Source organism: Myotis yumanensis, unplaced genomic scaffold, assembly GCF_028538775.1.
Source record: "Myotis yumanensis isolate MYYU_CA2020_CCGP unplaced genomic scaffold, mMyoYum1.0.hap1 SCAF_3, whole genome shotgun sequence".
In the NCBI taxonomy this organism is placed as follows: domain Eukaryota; kingdom Metazoa; phylum Chordata; class Mammalia; order Chiroptera; family Vespertilionidae; genus Myotis; species Myotis yumanensis.
The window spans coordinates 178,832,896-178,851,836 of record NW_027223754.1 but is presented as its reverse complement, the minus strand read 5'-3'; the positions used below and the strand labels follow the sequence as shown (position 1 = coordinate 178,851,836).

General features: G+C 41.7%; 1 protein-coding gene and 1 non-coding gene across 2 annotated transcripts; both read left to right on the top strand.

The window, feature by feature from the left end:
* Positions 1-4,139: 4,139 nt before the first annotated feature.
* On the top strand, positions 4,140-13,002 carry MED21 (mediator complex subunit 21). Its single transcript, XM_070410521.1, has 4 exons — positions 4,140-4,200; positions 8,187-8,301; positions 9,114-9,214; positions 10,340-13,002. The coding sequence occupies exons 1-4, from the start codon at positions 4,159-4,161 to the stop codon at positions 10,511-10,513; spliced, it is 432 nt and encodes a 143-aa protein (XP_070266622.1). The 5' UTR covers positions 4,140-4,158; the 3' UTR covers positions 10,514-13,002.
* Positions 13,003-18,284: 5,282 nt separating this feature from the next.
* Positions 18,285-18,391, top strand: LOC139007740 (U6 spliceosomal RNA). Its single transcript, XR_011470905.1, has one exon. It is a non-coding gene; the product is annotated as a U6 spliceosomal RNA (small nuclear RNA).
* The last annotated feature ends 550 nt before the right edge of the window (positions 18,392-18,941 follow it).

The following is an 18,941-nucleotide window of genomic DNA, read 5'->3' as shown; positions in this document are numbered from 1 at the left end:
TTTGAATAAGAAAGTATTTTTGAGAAGCTATGTATAGTTTTAAAAGTTTTCTTATAAAAGCATTCAGAATAACAGCCCATTTTCCTGAGTATTACACCATATATCTCTTCATATAGTATTTCATCATATAGCTCTGTCTATCTGTTCGGGTTCTGCTGCAACTAAATTCAAACTCTTCTATGCTGGCCACACTGCATTAACTGCAGTTCCCTGAACTAACCCTACTCTCTCTCCTCTATTCCTCCGCATTGCAGTGCCCCATGCCTACAGAGGATAGCTGATGACAGATACATATCAACAATAATAAGAGCGTCTCATTATCTTGGCTCTGAAATTCTGTGACAGCCTGGGAGGATGATTGCTGGGCCCTTACTCAGTTCCAGTGGAGACCTGAGCACATGGGCTCAGCAGCTTGGCAGATGAGTTTGTTATTTCTATGAATTTAAAGGAAACTTGAAAACTGAGAAGATTCCCTAATCCAAGATATACTAGTAGATAACTACAGTCTTAAAATCTGTTTAAGGGCTAGAAAAGAGAGGAAGGAAGGAAGGAAGGAAGGAAGGAAGGAAGGAAGGAAGGAAGGAAGGAAGGGGGAAAGGAAGGGGGGAGGGAGGGAGGGAGGGAGGAGTGGGAACTCAAGACATCTTGGACAGAGATGACAGCAGGGATCCAGGGGTAAGGCAGGAAAAGACCGCTATGAAACTTGCCCATTTAGCCTGTTCTACTCTATTCACTCTGTATTTTTAAACTCATGTTCTTCTTGTGGGTAGCAACTTACATTACTTTGTTTTTATTAAATTCAATAAATGTTTATTTCGTAACTGTTATATGGAAATCATTATGCTGGGCAGTTCATTCATTCAGCCCATAAATACACTATTCAATGGTTTCTATGTGCCAGGCTACAAGCTTGGTGATAGTTATTGGCAATATGGAAACAATTAAAATATGTTACCTGACCCTAAGTATTTCATGGTGCTGAGTGAATCAGAGTAATGTATGACTTACACCTCAGTACGCTAAGTGCAATAATAGATGTACTAGAAGGAACAATTGTGATGAAGATTGGGAGCAATTAACTAGAGTTTGAGAGAAAGTCTTACAAAGAAGGAGATATTTAAAATACAGTTTGAAAGTTGAGAGACCAGTCAACAAAGGGACAAAATGGAGGTAAGGATGGAAGTGTGGGCGTTTCATGCGAGGAAGAGGGAATTATATGTATCTTATACAGTGTGCTCAGAAGTGTGAAACGGTAGAGCATAGTTAGGGATTGCAAGGAGTCTAAGGAAATACGCAAACACCAAGCAAATGCTTATTTGTATTTCAGCCAAAAGACAGTGAACCTGGAAAAGCAGTCAGAGATGGCTGGACATGAACCTGAGGACTCTGTGGAGCTACTGAAAGCCTGCTAGAAAGATAATGAATGGCAGAACAAAAGCTGTGTCATAACATGAGTGGTCTTGAAATGGCTGCTCTACCCCAGGCACCTCAGTCCTTTTCAATCAGGTTACAAAACTTAGTACGCTCCTTCAGTGGGTTTTCTCATTCATCCCTCTATATCCAAGCAGTCATCAGTCCATGTTAATTTTTCCTTCAAAAATAGCCTTTCTTGCCTGGCCGGAGTGGCTCAGTGGTTGAGCATCAACCTATGAACCTGGAGGTCACGGTTTGGTTCCCAGTGGGCTCGATCCCAGTAGGGGACATGCAGGAGGCAGCTGATCGATGGTTCTCTCTCATCATTGATGTTTCTGTCTTTCTATCCCTCTCCCTTCCTCTCTGAAATCAATAAAGATATATATTTTTTAAATAGCCTTTCTTCTCTTATCAGGGTCAACACCTACACATTCTTGGATAACTGCAAAACCCTCCTGGAGAGTCTAGCTTATTTGTGTTTGCAAACCAAGCACCCAACATACTTCCTGGCACATGGCAGGCAATCAATAAATAAGGTACATGCCCAACTGGGGATGGGAGGAAAACATCACCAATTACCCCAAATTACAGGCAAAACAAACTGGAGTTATCTCTCATTAATTCCAGAATGGGGGCAGGTGCCTCACCAAAGGTTCTGAATAAGGCCCCAACAGGGACCTAATATTATTAATACTAGGGGCCAAGGGCACAAATTTGTGCACCTTGAAAGGAACTGTGGGCCGTGAGGCTGTGGTAGGCACAGGGGCAGGTTTCGGCCCATCCTCCATGCCCCCACCCGGCCCCTCCCTCTGCAGCCTCCAGTCCCCTGTCTGCCAGGAGCCCCTCTCCCACTGCTGCTCCCATGCACTACTGGTGCGGAGCTCTTGGGGTTGGCACCAGCAGCGGGTGCGAGTGGGGCCGGCGCCATTAGCAGGTGTAAGCTGCGGCTGCTGCCCTGATTGCCCCTCAGGAGCAGGAGAAGGTGGAGAAGCCCCCAAGGGCAATCAGGGCTGGCAGCCACCCGCTAATGGTGCCAAGCGATTGGAACTGGCCTGGGCACCGGCAGCAGGTGCCAGTGGGGCCAGTGCTGGCAGCAGGTGCGAGTGCCAGGCGGGACCAAGGTGCACAAGAGCAAAGAATCTTCAATAACCACCAGAGGCTCACCCTGATGACAGCAACAGGCCACCTGCTCCACTATCCTGCGATGGCTGACGCCCACCATGTCCCATACACGCTCCCTGGTGGTCAGTGCATGTCATAGTGACCGGTTGTTTGGTTGTTCTGGTTGTTCCACCAATTGGTCTATTTGCATATTAGCCTTTTATTATATAGGATTATTTGGGAATGAGAGAGGAGGTGAAGCAGAAGTGGAGCTTCCCAGTTAGCTTCCTAGTTTGGGGTTCTAGTAGATCCAAAAAGCTAAATTCTCCATGGACAGTTTCCCTCATTTTCCCCCTATCCCAGGAGGATAATCGGAGATAGCCTGAGAAAGAGAGTGAGTCTGTTTCAAGTCCACAAACCAGTCATTGGCTGATTCCAGGCAATTTTCTTTCCCACTATCCCCAGGCTAACTTCCCTTAATACCAAGTTTATACTATCACTCGTCCCCCTTAAACTCCCAATAGATCCCAACTCTATGTCTAAATTGCACAGTTCATCTTTTAAGAAATTGAACCTGCCCTTCCTGTGCCTATCGCTTATTTTCCAGGAACCTCTCTCTTCTGACTACACCCTGTAAACCTCCACTCTCCTCTCCACTAACCGTCACACTGATTTCCCTCAATCACACAAACAAGAGATGGGTATTAGCTGCTACACTCACATCTTACCCGCTAACTCCAAATGCTCTTCTCACTTCTGCGAATGGAGACCTTCCTTCTCTGTACTCTTCCAACACAGGCAATACCGTTCACTTTGTACTTAATTGTTTCAGTCAGTTTCCCCAGCACACACTCAGAATTAAAGCACACACCCAGTCTCCACTCGGATAAAGGCCTTTCTCAAAAACAACAGAGGAGGCACCCTAACCCAGCCATTCTGGATATTCAGGTGATTTTTAATTTGTATTTGTTGAGGTCTAAGTCAGTATTGTGACTCCCAAGTATTCTTGAGTTGCTTGCTGTGTATGTTTTGTGGTTCATCTGGAAAGCAAAAGCAATGTAAAAGAAATACTCAAGTAGATGTTTAAAAAGGGATACATGGGCCGGGCTGGCATGGCTCAGTGGTTGAGCCTTGACCTATGAACCAGGGGTTGTGGGCTCGTTCCCCAGTGGGAGGCAGCCGATCAATGATTCGCTCTCATCATTGATGTTTCTGTCTCTCTCCCCATCTCCTTTCCTCTCTGAAATCTATCTATCTATCTATCTATCTATCTATCTATCTATCTATCTATCTTAAAAAGGAATACGTGGGAGGGTAGGGAAAATTAACGTTTAAAAACCGCAGAACCTAATCTTCGTAAAGTATTTACTACCTAGAAGCCTGGAGAACAGTAGAGTATGTTAACTCCCAAAGCCAGAGGGCCCCAGACAGCCCCCAAGTTATTGAAAATAGACGCAGCGGAGGCCTTTCCCCGATGGAGCTGGTCTAAGTGATGAGTAATAAGCCTCAGCCAAGTCCTACCTGTCAAGTTGTGCTCGACTCCACCCCTCCCGAGAACGCGGCCCTGTGATTGGCCACGACGCATCCTAGCGCTGCCCAATCGCGTACCAGCAGCCGCAGCGTCCTTTCACTCGGGAGAGAAACATGGCGGACCGGCTCACGCAGCTGCAGGACGCCGTGAACTCGGTGAGCAATTCCACTCGATTAGTCTCCGTCTTCCCCTTTTCTCGGCAAAGCGAGGGAGGAAAAGGGGCTCGAGACGCGATACCCGGGAGTGGAGGGCGGACCGAAACGGCTTCTGCAAAAAGCGGCCGGGCGGGGGGAGCTGGGGCCGGCTGCCCGCGGGGCGGAGGGCGGCGGAGGGCGCGGCGCGGCCTCTTTCCGCGGGGAAGGGAGCGTCTCTGTGCCCGGCCTCTCAGACCTCCCGGTCCCGTCCCGTCCTCCGGGAACAGCTGTTTTGTCAGGGATGCTGATAGGATCTCTTCCCATTTGGGAGGCGGGGAGAAGTGGCGGCCGCGCTTCCCCGCTAATCAATTTTAACCCGCGGGGGAGAACCTGTGCTTTGGTGGTTGGATCAATGGCCGTGGGCCGAGTGTATCCTTTGCCAAAGCTTTCGTGTTGGCGCGGGAGTGATGGCGAGGTGAGAAGTTTTGTTTCCTCTCAGTTGGCACCTATAAAGACCACGAATCTCGCCCCATGCCTTGGCCACTCCCCAGCATAAAACAGTTTGGGGGGAAAGTGACATCTCAATGGTAGTGAGTTTTCCAATCCTCGTATATTTCCATTCATTTAAGTCTTCTTTAGTATCTCCCCAAAAGCCTACCTCCTATTGAAGGGCGTATCTTATCTTGTAAGCAGCCCCCGTCCCCCCTACTTTCCTCCTCCTGATTGTTGTTCCTGATATGCCCACGTGGAACATATCTGCAAACCATAGGATTCGTGTACTTATGACCGTTAATAGTTAATAGTTTTCTATTGATAGTTATATTTCTCATTGTCATTCTGTTTATACTTTGATGTCCCGGGTAAGATGCCTTTGAAAAGAGAGAGAACATGTTGATTGGAAAACCTGAGTACCTGGCCCCTTGCCAGTGTTTTCACACAGGCTGCTACAAAGTTCTGTTGCGTTTTTGAACACTTGGAGAGTGCATCTGCTTGTGAGAAACTGATCTACCCCGTGTGTGTGTATAAAAGACGACCTTTCAAGGCCGAGAGGACCAGCCCCTAAATGTAGATGAATTCACCAAGATAAATTCTACCTAGTGGTGACTTTCCTGGGTTGCCAGACAACCTCCCTCAGGAAGATACTCCTTTGAGGTTTTACAAAACCCAGTCGGAGTGATGCTGTTGGATAGAAATGATATTTAGGGAAATGTTCCATATTCATACCTGTCTTGTAGCCAGAAGGAGAGTGAAAACAAAGTTAATATGGCCTTCACGCCAGGGTTGGCATGCTGGTTATTGGATTTTGGAGGGAAACCTCTAGGTTTACTAGTATTGAGTGCCTACTGTATATATAAGCACATGTCATGTTTACAGAGAGATGCTTACAGAGTTTACAGTCTGATTAGAAAGATGTCATATACTCAAGAGACAGCCTATATAATAAAGAGGCAATATGCAAGTTGACCATCACACCCTCGCACAAGATGGCCACCCCCATGTGGTCACAAGATGGCCGGCAGGGGAGGGCAGTTGGGGGCGACCAGGGCAGTTGGGGGCAACCAGGGCAGTTAGGGGCAACCAGGCCGGCAGGGTAGGGCAGTTGGGGGCGACCAGGCCAGCAGGGGAGGGCAGTAGGGGGTGACTGGGCCAGCAGGAGAGGGCAGTTGGGGGCGACCAGGGAAGTTAGGGGCAACCAGGCGGCAGGGTAGGGCAGTTGGGGGTGACCAGGCCGGCAGGGGAGGGCAGTTGGGGGCGACCAGGGCAGTTAGGGGCAACCAGGCGGCAGGGTAGGGCAGTTGGGGGTGACCAGGCTGGCAGGGGAGGGCAGTTCGGGCAACCGGGCCGGCAGGGGAGCAATTAGGCGTCGATCAGGCTGGCAGGGGAGTAGTTAGGGCAGTGATGGCGAACCTATTGAGCTTGGCGTGTCAGCATTTTGAAAAACCCTAACTTAACTCTGGTGCTGTGTCACATATAGAATTTTTTTTATATTTGCAACCATAGTAAAACAAAGACTTATATTTTTGATATTTATTTTATATATTTAAATGCCATTTAACAAAGAAAAATCAACCAAAAAAATGAGTTTTCGTGTCACCTCTGACGCGCGTGTCATAGGTTCGCCATCACTGGGTTAGGGGGTGATCAGGCAGGCAGGCAAGTGAATGGTTGGGAGCCAGCAGTCCTGGATTGTGAGAAGGATGTCCGAATGCCGGTTTAGGCCCAATCCCATAGGCAGTCGAACATCCCCCGAGGGGTCCCAGATTGGAGAGGATGCAGGCTGGGCTGAGGGGGGACCCCCACCCCCTCAGTGCATGAATTTTGTGCACCGGGCCTCTAGTTTTAAATAATGTAAAAGCAGTATGTGGTTAGGGAGGTATAATTGAATCAAGTGTTTTAGCTGTAAGTGCTGTAGTAATTTGGAATATAGAGTAAATTCCCTAAAATAGAGGGAATCTTCTTAGCATTTATCTGAATTATAATTATTTATAAAATTATTAAAATATTTTTAATGAGTTTTATGTCTATATAATTTTATAAAAATGTTAACATTATTTCAAAAATTCATTCATAATCCCACCAAGATAACATTTGTTTTACACTCTAAGAACTCTGTAAGGGCAGAAACTGTCTAGTTCTCTGTATCTCTAATGTTTATACATATACAGTACATGTCATAAAATTGATTTTTGATAATATTTGTTGAGTAAATAGATCTTGAGAGCTTTTGAAGCACTGTGTTGAATATTTTTTGTGTTTTCTCTGTTCCTCATAACAATGCTGTAATGTGAGAATGTTCCCGATTTAAAAATTTTTAAAAACCCTATCCAAGTTGCTAGAACCAGAATTAGAATCCATGTTTGTACAGTTTCTAAGCACTCACTACTGCTCTGTTACATTTGTAAAATGTGAGCAAAAGCAGCATAGTTAGGAATTAGCTTATCAGTAGTCAGGTATATATGAAGGAGCAGTAGAAAATGATTAAGTAGAGTTGACTTGTATTATTGAAAGCTGTGAAACAGCCTGAAGAATTGGAGATTTATCTTGAAGCCCATGCTGGGTGAGCTCAAAATGCTTAAGCAGGGTAAAATAACATAGTGGACTAGAAAACAGTAGGGAGGCTATTATAACAATTCTTATGTAAGGTAATTGGTTGAACCAAGATAGCAGCAGTGATGATAGGAGAAAAGGGCAAAATTTGTAGTATTAGCAGGATTTGAAGACGAAAGGGAAGTAAGAGCCTGAAGTTGTACTGGTCGACTAGGAGAATCTCAGTACAGATTAGATGTTAAAGGAAACAATTGACATTGAGTTCTGTCATTCAAATAATGGCAGAGAAATTTAGTGGAAATGCTTATTCACAGATTGAAAATAAGGAATTGAGATTTGAGAGGTCAGGACTATTAATAGAAGTTGGTGTGGAGGCAGGGAGTTTGGAGCTGGTAAAAAATTAGTATTCTAGATCTTCAAAACTGCTTATGGAATAGTTTTAGAGCACCAGGAGTTGAAAACTCGAGTCATGAAGAAAAACATTTCTAAATATTTAGGTACTGTCTTTTTCCCACTATTTCTTTAGACTTGTAACTACGCTGATCTCAAAAAAAGGATCAATACTTGTACATGAGTTGCACATACTATTTTATTTACCTTGGAGCTATACTTAGATATTTGCCAGTCAAATTTGCTTTTTTCCACTCCTACCCCAAAAAAGTCGTTACTTGTGCTTGCAACAAGTATTGGCATGTATTTCTCTTATCATTTTATTACCTTGGGAAGAAAAGAAAAATTATTTTGTATTTCTTTTTAACTGTTTCAAGTAGATTGCTACCAAACATAATTTCTTTGAATGGTCAGAACATTTAATCGCTGTTAATAACTGGCTAATTTTATCCAAAATTACTTTTTTCTGTTTTATTCCCTTGCTCGGAGATCATTTTTATAGAAACTTATTGTTGTTGCATTACCAATAAAATCCTTTCTAACTTTGACATGTTTCCTTTGGCTTCAAGCTTGCAGATCAGTTTTGTAATGCCATTGGAGTGTTGCAGCAGTGTGGTCCTCCTGCCTCTTTTAGTAATATTCAGACAGCAATTAACAAAGATCAGCCAGCGAATCCTACAGAAGGTAAGTCGTTTTCTTGGCTTCTCTTAGTTTGATTCTCATATTACTTGTAATCTTTTAAAATTAGATTTATTGAGAAATGTGGCTTATTTGTAGCTTTCAAAAATATTGTTGTATGAGAATATTGTAAGCTTTGTCATAAAGGAAATTAGTTTGTTATAATCAATTTGACATAACATGTCATAGGTCTGTTTATGTCAAATAACAGATTGTTATTCCTGTAGAGGAAAAATTGTAGGAATTGAACTGAATTTTACTTCTGGGATTTTTTTTTTTTTTTTTTTAGAAATCAACTTTATTTTTGTTTGTTTGTATTTTTGTTAATCCTCACCTGAGGAATTTAGAGAGAGTAGAAGGGAGGGGGAGAGACACATCAATTGGTTTGCTCCTGCACACACCCTAACCAGAGCCGGGATCGTGTTTGCAAACAACGTACATGCCCTTAACTGGAATTGAACCCTGAACCCTTCAGTCTGGGGGGGCCAGTGCTCCAACCATTGAGCCAAACTGGCAAGGGCACTTCTGGGATCTTAATAAAGAAGGCATCCCACTTATAGATTTTTTTATTCAAGTGACCACCATATTGCCTAAGAAGGGACCTATGTTATGGTTAATTCCCAATTTGAATTAATATTAAAGGGTAATTCTTAAACATGTATTAGGTTTGATGTGTTAAAATTACACATTAATCATTAGAAGCCTAGTATAGAAAAGTTATATATTAAGTTTTCTGGTTTCATTAACTTAATGTTTAGTTTCTGTTTCTGAAAACTTAAGTTTCTCTAATACCCTAAATTAGTAGTGTCTTTTTCTAGAATATGCACAGCTTTTTGCTGCACTGATTGCACGAACAGCAAAAGACATTGATGTTTTGATAGATTCCTTGCCAAGTGAAGAATCTACAGCTGCTTTACAGGTAAAAATCCCTTTTCCTTTGAGTACTTTGCTAATAGGGAATTTTGAATTAAAGGAGATAGATTTAATACTGTTTGTTGTAATATTTAAAGTTTAAGATTGAATTTTAAAGTGGGAGTTTCATTCATTGTGGATTAGTGTAGAATGTTAAAGACTGCACTGAATAGCCTATGTAATAAAAGCCCAATATGCAAATTGACCGAATGGGAGAACGATCGGTCGCTATGATGCGCACTGACCACCAAGGGGAAGATGCTCAACGCAGGAGCAGCCCCCAGCCCTCAGGCCCCAGGCCAGCCAAGGTGGGTGCCAACAGGGACCCCCTGGTCACCCCGCAGAGGGAGGCAACCAGCGGCAAGTGGCAGGGCCGGCAAGCAGGTGGCGCTAGGCTGGCCAAGGTGGTGCCAGCGGGGGCCCCCACAATCGCCCCACTGGTTGCCCCATAGATCAGCCCTGATCACTGGCCAGGACTAGGGACCCTACCCGTGCACAAATTTCGTGCACTGGGCTTCTGGTGTATATATAGTTTTCCAATTTTGAGTTATAAGGACTCTTCCTATTTTTCTCAGTTTGGCTCTTTACCTAGCAAAGAATGAGAGGAGGATGGCATTCTGGATGTGGAGTAGAATAGTAGTGTCCAAAAGCAGTGTGGAAGGAGTCATATATAGACATCCAGAGATCTCTAATTAAAATTTATTGTTTTAAATAATTCACACAAGGGCAACTTTTAAAAAAAATACATTTTTATTGATTTCAGAGAGGAAGGGAGAGGAGAGAGAGATAGAAACATCAATGATGAGAGAGAATCATTGATTGGCTGCTTCCTGCTCCTCCCTCCCCCTCCACTGGGAATCGAGCCTGCAACCCAGGCATGTGCCTTTGACCAGAATTGAACCTGGGACCTCTCAGGCTGATGCTCTATCCACTGAGCCAAACCGGCTAGGGCAGGGAAACTTTTAATAGTTCCCTGATTTTAGAATTTTTGCCACTGAAAGCTCCCTCACGATGCCTGCATAGTCATTCAGATTTAAAAGTAAATACTTGCACAGTTTCTTTCTTTCTCAGCTCTTATTAATCTTCAAATTTTTCATTTCTCAAAAGATTTTTAAATTTGTGTCTTATAAAGGCTGCAAGCTTGTATAAGCTAGAAGAAGAAAACCACGAGGCTGCTACATGTCTGGAGGATGTTGTTTATCGAGGGGACATGCTTCTAGAAAAGATACAAAGTGCACTTGCTGACATTGCGCAGTCACAGCTGAAGACAAGAAGTACCCACAGCCAGTCTCTTCCAGACTCATAGTGCCCATACGTACCATGTGGCTGAGGAAAGAACTGTTTCAATGCCATTAAGAATTCTGTATCAGATTTAGATGTAAGCCTTGCCAACAGTTACAGAAACATTAAGCACTATAACATGTTATCTTTTTCACAATTTTTAATCTTCTATTTTCACTCTTGATAAATTAGCTTGTAAAATTGTGATTGAATCAGCTTTAAACCATCATTATATCATTTTTTATTATCTGAATGAAATTGAGGCAGCTATTGCATTAATGATTATAATTTAATTAAACAACTGTACTATAAAATTCTGTTGTGACATAATGTCTATCTTTATTTTTATCATTCTACAGTCTTTTTACAAATAAAAACATCCCTCAAGCCAGAGGAGAGGTGGTAAGTGCAGAACACGGGACATTTCAATTTCGGTTGGTGTCCTTCTGCCCCTTTAGAGGTCACATTGTAGAAATTTGGAGCTTGGGCTAGGAACATTTGAAACCCTGTAGCTTTTAAGAAACACAGAATTAGTGTGGCTGAACAAGAGATTAGGTCACTTTTATGGAAACTTTCCTCTTTTTCCACAACCTCATACCCACTCTAGTAGATCGTACTTGTTTTGCTATGGAATTCCCATGCTATTGTGAAAATTTTTCTTCATTTTGAACTACCTTTTTCCTATAACTTTTCAACTTTTCATTCTTCCTCTTAATTTCAGCAGTGAAGTATGTTTCCTGAGTCATCGATTAATTTCTGTTCTTTTTATTTATCTGAAGGTTCTGTCTTCTGGTCTTGGTAAATTCTCAGCCTTTATTGCTACATTGTAATCTAACCAGAACATACTTCTACTCCATCAGTTACTTCAATATGACTTTCTCTATTGCACTTTAGTTTGTTATTGCTAACATTTGTGTCAGCATTATCAAGTATGATTACTCATCCAGCTCTTGGATATTCTTGAATCTACTGATTCTCTCCATGGAAAGCTGGAGATAAAATTTAATTGCTTCTGTCTCCCAAGGCTTCATTTTTTAGGATGTCCTGAGCTACATTTCCTGTAATTCGTTACTTATCCAGAGTTTAAGGACGAGCAAGAACAATAGTCAGAGATTCTCTGTTATTCCCATCATAATCAAGCTCTGCCACAGTTCTTGAAAAATACTGCTTAGAGGAACTTTTAACTTCTTTAATGTAATTTATAGAATCATTAACTTTTAAAATTATGTTAAATGTTATCTATACTAATAGATATTTAAAATGTATGGCTTCTCTCTGACATCACTTAAAATGCATTTTATTTTTAAACACTGGCATGAGGTTTCTAGATGATAAAGAACCACAAAAGAAAGTAATCTTCAAAATACCGAACCCTATTCAATACAATTGGCCCCAGGAGACAGAGGGAAAAGTTGTAGCCTAAAGCTGGTAGGTTGACTACTGTTAAAATATTACCCCTACCTGAAAAAAACTTTATATTTGATAATGTCCCCCCAGTTTCAGGTATTATAGAACGAAACCCATAAAGGTTATATACAACAGCTTCTTGTGTCCATAGTTTTGTAGACATGTTTATTGGATCAGGAGATTCTCAAAGCTAAAATAGATGCATAGGCAGTGATGATCTTGTTGCCTAGGAAACAGCTTTGGGAAGACCAAAAACTGAATGTTCTTATCTTTCATCCCCTGATCTATCTCTCCCTTCCCTTTTACCCAGATCTAAATTGTTTTAAGAATTGGTAGACAGGCTGGGTAGCTCGGTTGGTTGGAATGTTGTCCCATACACCAAAAGTTTGGGGGTTTGATTCCCAGTCAGGGCACATACCTCAGTTGTGGGTTCGATTCCCCAGTTGGGGTGTGTATGGGAGTCAACCGATAGATGTTTCTCTCTCATATTAATGTTTTTCTCCCTCTCCTTTTCTCTAAAATCAGTAGGAAAGCCTGGACAGTGTGGCTCAGTGGTTGAGTGTTGACCTATACACCAGGAGGTCACAGGTTTGATTTCCAATCAGGGCATGTGCCTGGGGTTGTGGCTTGATCCCCAGTGGGGGGTGTGCAGGAGGTAGTCAATCAATGTTGATGTTTCTTTCTCATCAATGTATCTATCTCTATCAATAAAAACATATTTAGCCCCAGCCGGTCTGACTCAGTGGATAGAGCGTTGGCCTGCGAACTGAAGAGTCCCAGGTTCGATTCCTGTCAGGGGCAAGTGTCCAGGTTGTGGGCTCGATTCCCAGTGGGGTTTCCCTCTCCCTCTCCCTTCCTCTCTGAAATCAATAAAAATATATTTTAAAAAAACATTTAAAAATAAATAAAATCAGTAGGAAATATCCTCTGGTGAGGATTAAAAAAAAGAATTAATAGACATTTGGCCTTGCCCAGAAGATCCACAGAGACATTTGACCCAGGCCAACAGTCCCTTGATGTTTGGTATCATTCAGAACCAGGAGCATATTTGGTCTGTGCTGAGTGATCCTTGATACTTGGGCCTGTCCAGAACGTCCATGCTTAGAAAAGTACCCTGGGTTCAAATAGCCCGTCAGTTATTTGTACTTTTGGTTTACAGGATTAATATATTAAAAATACCATTGATCCAATATTGTGTGGTGTCTGCTTTGCCAATAATAGTTTTTCTTGCTTCAGAAGCTAGTAATGGCACATGGCATTAGGTAGATGGATTGGCATGGACAAAATATCGCCATGGGCAGTTTGGACACGACCATATGTCAGAGAACTTTTGGCATAGACCAGATGTCTGTGGACCTTTGGACAGGACCAAATGTTCTGCAAGGGTTTGAAGGAGGGAAATCTTAGAGGTGTGGCCATCATCTCTGTCTTCCCAAAGGACCACAGACCCTGTGCCCTGTTGGAACTTCATGGAGCCCTCAGGGAAACTAGGAGTGCAAACCTTTACGGCTTTGTTGGATGTAGGTACCTAAGTTACTATTATACTTGGCCCAATGGGGAGAAGGGGCACCTGAGTTCAACTTGAGATCTGGGCAAAGTGACGAGGGAGGGAGGGAGATAAATATAACATTTTGGCCAGGCTCTTGAGGCTTTTCTGATGCACTGTGGCCATGACTTCTACTGTGACTATATTACTGGGATAGACATCTCATACAATTGTAATTCTCCCCCACACAAATGACAGCGAGGACATTCCCACTCAGGACGTAATGTTGAGAGGTAGTAGTGTGACGTAAAACAATCCCCTACCCATCTCCCTGTCCATTGCCTATGGGTGCCTGGCCACTGACAACTTACTTGAACCCTGTGTTCCTGGAAAACTGAGATAGTTAAACCCTCCAACCTACTGTATGGCAAACAACTACTTTTCCCTCTGTGACTGAAATATCTGTGCATTACCCCTTTGTTTCCAGACCCAGAACCTCCAATTCCCACTCTTGGTCTCATAAATAATTTATGTGTTCCACAGACCAGTTTGGATAAAATGCCCTCTAACTTGACCAAACTTTAAGCTTCTTCCCCATAGACCCTTGTACTGGAATGTGGAATAGTTCCCCCTTAATAACCCCTCATGAAAATTGACCACAAATAAAAAGACATTCCCTGATCAGTTGTCCCATTAGGTCATCTGCTCATCTTCACACCCAGATTTTTCTAGCCTTGTTTACTTCTTCCTATTTAAAAATATCCCACCCTGGCTGGTATGGTTCCACTGGTGAGAGCATTGTCTTGTGCACCAAAGGGTCACAGGTTGGTTCCCAGTTGGGGAGCTTATGGGAAACAACCAACTGATGTTTCTCTCTCTTGGTAATATTCTTCCTCTCCCTCCCTCTCTCTCTGGAATTAATGAAAAACATATCCTCGGGTAAGGATTTAAAAAAAAGTCTCTTTCCACCTCATCTTTGAAATTTGAGATGCTTGCAAATCTTATGATCAGAGCACTCTTTCTATTGCTATAGTCTTCCTGCCCCTATTTCAATAGTCCTTTCTCCCTATTGCAGTAGTTTCTCTAATAGTCTTCTCATACCTACATCTGGATTTGCTTTCACTTGATACTTTCCTCACTTGTATAGGAAAAAAGTCCCATGACACATCACATAGCCACAGGGCTAAGGCTGGACCAAAGAGGGCAGAGGAATTTACTTGAAGTAATAGGAAATCGATCTCTGATTCAGAACATCATGTGTGCACATTCAGGATAAAACTAATAAAGGTGAATATTACAAACCCAACACTTTAGAAACAATTCAGGGATCAAAGGGAAATCATAATGGGAATAATTCGGAACTTAATGAAAACAAACTATATAGAAACTTCTGGCATTGCGCTAACACAGCATAGCAGACAATGCAAGTATTTTCTTGTTTATATTAGAAAAAATGAAGCTGAAAATTTAAAGTTTCAACTGAAAGAAAGAAGGAAAGAAGGAAATAATAAAGCTAACAGAAGAAATTAAGAAGAAAGCCTTACTGTGAGAGAATTAGGAAAGCCCGAAGTTGGGGATTCAAAATGAGTCATAAAATTGGCCACTTAGACAAGCTTGATCAAGCATAAAAGAAAGATGGCATAAATAAACAATACGAAGAATTAAAATGTCATATGCATGGATTTTAAAATAAACTTCTTGCCAATATTTGAAAATTTTAGTCAAATGGATATAGGTATTTCTAGAAATAGCAAATAGGATCAAGAATATATGTAAATCATGATCCTTCTTTCACCTTTAAGGAAATTCAATCAATAGTGAAAATTCTCCCCAAATAAAGTGCCAAACCTAGATCAGTTTAGTAGTTTTACTAAACTTTCAGAAAAAATTCCAATTTTACACAAAATAGATAAAACTCATTATCAAATCTGACAGTACAAAAATAAAGATGACAATTTCACTCATGAACATGCAAAAATTATTAGCAAGTTATAGCCATTTTATGGAAAGAAGAGTCAATATTTTAAAATGTGTCAATTTTCCTCAATAGATTTAACATAATTTTAACTAAGTTTCCAAATAGAATTTCTTTTTAAAAATATATATATTTTATTGATTTTTTACAGAAAGGAAGGGAGAGGGATAGAGAGTTAGAAACATCGATGAGAGAGAAACATTAATCAGCTGCCTCCTGCACACCCCCTACTGGGCATGTGCCTGCAACCAAGGTACATGCCCTTGACCGGAATCCAACCTGGGACCCTTGAGTCTGCAGGCTGACACTCTACCCACTGAGCCAAACCGGTTAGGGCCCAAATGGGATTTCTATGGAAATTGCCAAGTTATTTCTAAAATTTATACAGAAGTACTAAGTTTCAATAGAAGCCAAGATACTTCTGAGGAAAGATAGAATGATAGAGCTTGCCTTTAATAGTAATTAAGATAGCACATGTCAGTACAGGAATAAACAAATAGACCAATGGAAGAGAATAGAGATCTAACAGAAATTGTAGAGATAGAAAAACTTGATTTGTGACAGATGCTGTTGCAAATCATTGAGGATGGAATAGAATAGAATTGGTGCTGGGACATTGGTTATATACATGCCATTATTAAAGTCAATGCCTGTGGAGTTTCCTTTGGGGGGGGGGTGATAAAAATGTTCTGGAATTAGATAGGGGTGAACAACTGTGAATATACTAAAACACTGAATTGTGTACTTTAAAAGGATGAATTTTATGGTATGTGAATTGTATCTCAATAAAGCCATTACACACACACACACACACACACACACACACACACAAAATCCATGCCGGGTAGATTAAAAACTTATATGTAAAGGGCAAATGTAAAAAATGTTTTTGAAGACAGGAAAATATGACTTTGGGATAGGAAAATATTTTTTAATTTTATGTATTTTTAAAATCTATTGGGGTGACACTTGTTAAAATTATACAGGTTGCAGGTGCACAATTCCACAACATATCATATGTACACTGTATTGAGTGTTCACTATTCCAAGTCAAGTCTCTGTCCATTAAATAGATGCAAAAAGTTCACATCATAAAGGAAAATAAGTTACAATAAATAATATGTGTTAGACATGGTTTCAAACTTTTACACATACTAATTTAGAAAAAGTTAATAGACTCAACTGCATTAAAATTTAGCCCTGGCTGGTTTGCTCAGTGGTTAGAGCAGCAACCTGCAGACTGAAGGGTCCATGCTCCGGTTGCAGGCTTGATCCCCAGTAGGGGGCGTGCAGAAGGCCACCAATCAATGATTCTCTCTCATTGATGTTTCTCTCACTCCCTCTCCCTTCCTCTCTGAAATCAGTAAAATTTTAAAGTACTCCAAAAGAGTGGAAATGCAAGCTCAACCTGGGAGCAGGCATTTGCAATACTTGCAATTGGACAAAGGGTTACTATCTGGAAATGTAAAACCCTCCGATGAATCAATAAGGAAAAGACAATCCATTAGAAAAATCACATGAGTGGGGGTGTTGGGTGGCTGGGGGAGGGCAGCGGGATTGATCAAAAAAGAAAAAAAAACACTCATGGACATGGACAACAGTGAGGCGATTGTGGTGGAGAGGGGGGCAGGCGGGTGGAGGTGAAGGGTATAGTGGGGATACATGGTAATGGATGGGGACTTGACTTTGGAGTGGTGATCACACAATACAGTGTACAGTGTTGTGGGATTGTGCACCTGAAAACTAACTATTTCACCAGTGGCACCCTAATAAATTCAATAAAAAGGAAAAACAATAATGTAATTTAAAAAATAAAAGAAAAATCACAAAATACTTAATCATTCCACAGTAGAGGATGCAAAAATGCTCAACCTCTTTGGTAATCAGGAATATTTGACTGGCCTTCCGCATCTTTAGGAAGGCTCACTTTTCAAGACAGGAGGACAAAGCATACTTAAAAAAAAACACAACATGCTAGCTTGATACATTTTATACATTTGGCTATGTGGTCCCTGGGCTTCCACATATTCTCCACCAGGGCTGCATATGGGGCAAGCCTATACATACATGTTTATATAACTTAAAGAAAAGCAGGGAGATTCCACAGACAAATTTCAGGGTAGTGATTTCCTCTGGTGGGGAGAAAGGAATGCCATCAGGGAAGAGCACTGAGGGCCTTTTTGAGGTAGTATAATAATATTCTTTTTCTTGAACTGGGAGGTATGCATTTAATAAAACTTAATATTTAATGCAAACTGTGTTTAAAATCACAGTTTCTATAAGGCATAAGGCAGCACATTTGTAAGCGGCATCAGATATTGTTTTATCTGTTTGAATTTAGCAGAACTGGCTTGCTAGTACCCATTGTAGATATTGCTGGGAGATCTTCCTCCACAGGACTAACCTGCACTCTCCCTTGTATTCCTTCTGAACAGTTCAACAGTAACTAGAACTTCAAAGATGATCTGCTCGCTGCTGTGCCCCTGCTCCTCATCCTTGCCCCTGCTTCTTTAGGGTTATCTTTTCCCCCCTGGTTGCCCAAGGAAGGCCTCAGATAGTGGTGGGAAAACTCCCTTAAGGCACTGATGCTGCCAGTTGTGGCTTCTGAGACCAAACAGATATCAGTGTTTTACCACAAGAGGGCAGTTTGACCCTGAACTTTAGTTCTATTTAGGAAGTGGTTGGCCCTAACGGGTTTGGCTCAGTGGATAGAGCATCGGCCTGCGGACTGAAGGGTCCCAGGTTTGATTCAGGCCAAGGGCATGTACCTTGGTTGCAGGCACATCCCCAGTAGGGAGTGTGCAGGAGGCAGCTGATTGATGTTTCTCTCTCATCGATGTTTCTAACTCTCTATCCCTCTCCCTTCCTCTCTGTAAAAAATCAATTAAAAAAAAAATATATATATTTTTTAAAAGAAGAAGTGGTTGGGTGCTCGCTTTGGCAGCACATATACTAAAATTGGAACGATACAGAGAAGTTTAGCATGGCCCCTGCACAAGGATAACATGCAAATTTGTGAAGCGTTCCACATTTTTAAAATAAAAAAAAAAAGAAGTGGTTGGATAGGATGTTTTGTGACTCCAAGGGTACCTGGGGATTAGCTAGCTTGGTAACAGCAGCCAGGAGTTAAGATTCCCCTGGAGTCCACTTAAAGCTAGTATTATGATTCTGATTTGAACTAGTGTCGTCCTGGGGCCAATAACTTGAGTCTGATGATCAAATGTTTATTTTCGTCTGAAAACAAAAGCACAGTGACACAACTCCATTGGTATGAGATGTTTAGGTTCATGATAGAGAAGTTAAGTACTGGGTGAGCCACAAGGAAGTGAGTACTTTCTCTGGATGGTAAGTTATCTTTTATGTGCACATTCGTACATGTCTCTGTGTGTGTGTGCTGGATAGGCCACACAACAGAACTCTGCTACTTCCTAGCTGGAGGGCAGCCCTGTATGGAAAGGCAGTGTAGTTAGTGATGAATAGTGTAGGCATATGCTACCCTGCCTGAGGACTACACCTTATTAATTGTATGGATATTTAGATTGTTTTAAATATTTGTCCAACACAAATGAAACTACTATGAACATT

Bases quoted from the DNA above. Each gene is read 5' to 3' on its own strand.
- MED21 (XM_070410521.1), top strand. From the start codon at position 4,159: ATGGCGGACCGGCTCACGCAGCTGCAGGACGCCGTGAACTCG. The intron at 8,302-9,113 runs GTAAGTCGTTTT...GTCTTTTTCTAG, and splicing joins GCCAGCGAATCCTACAGAAG to AATATGCACAGCTTTTTGCT. The intron at 9,215-10,339 runs GTAAAAATCCCT...TGTCTTATAAAG, and splicing joins AATCTACAGCTGCTTTACAG to GCTGCAAGCTTGTATAAGCT.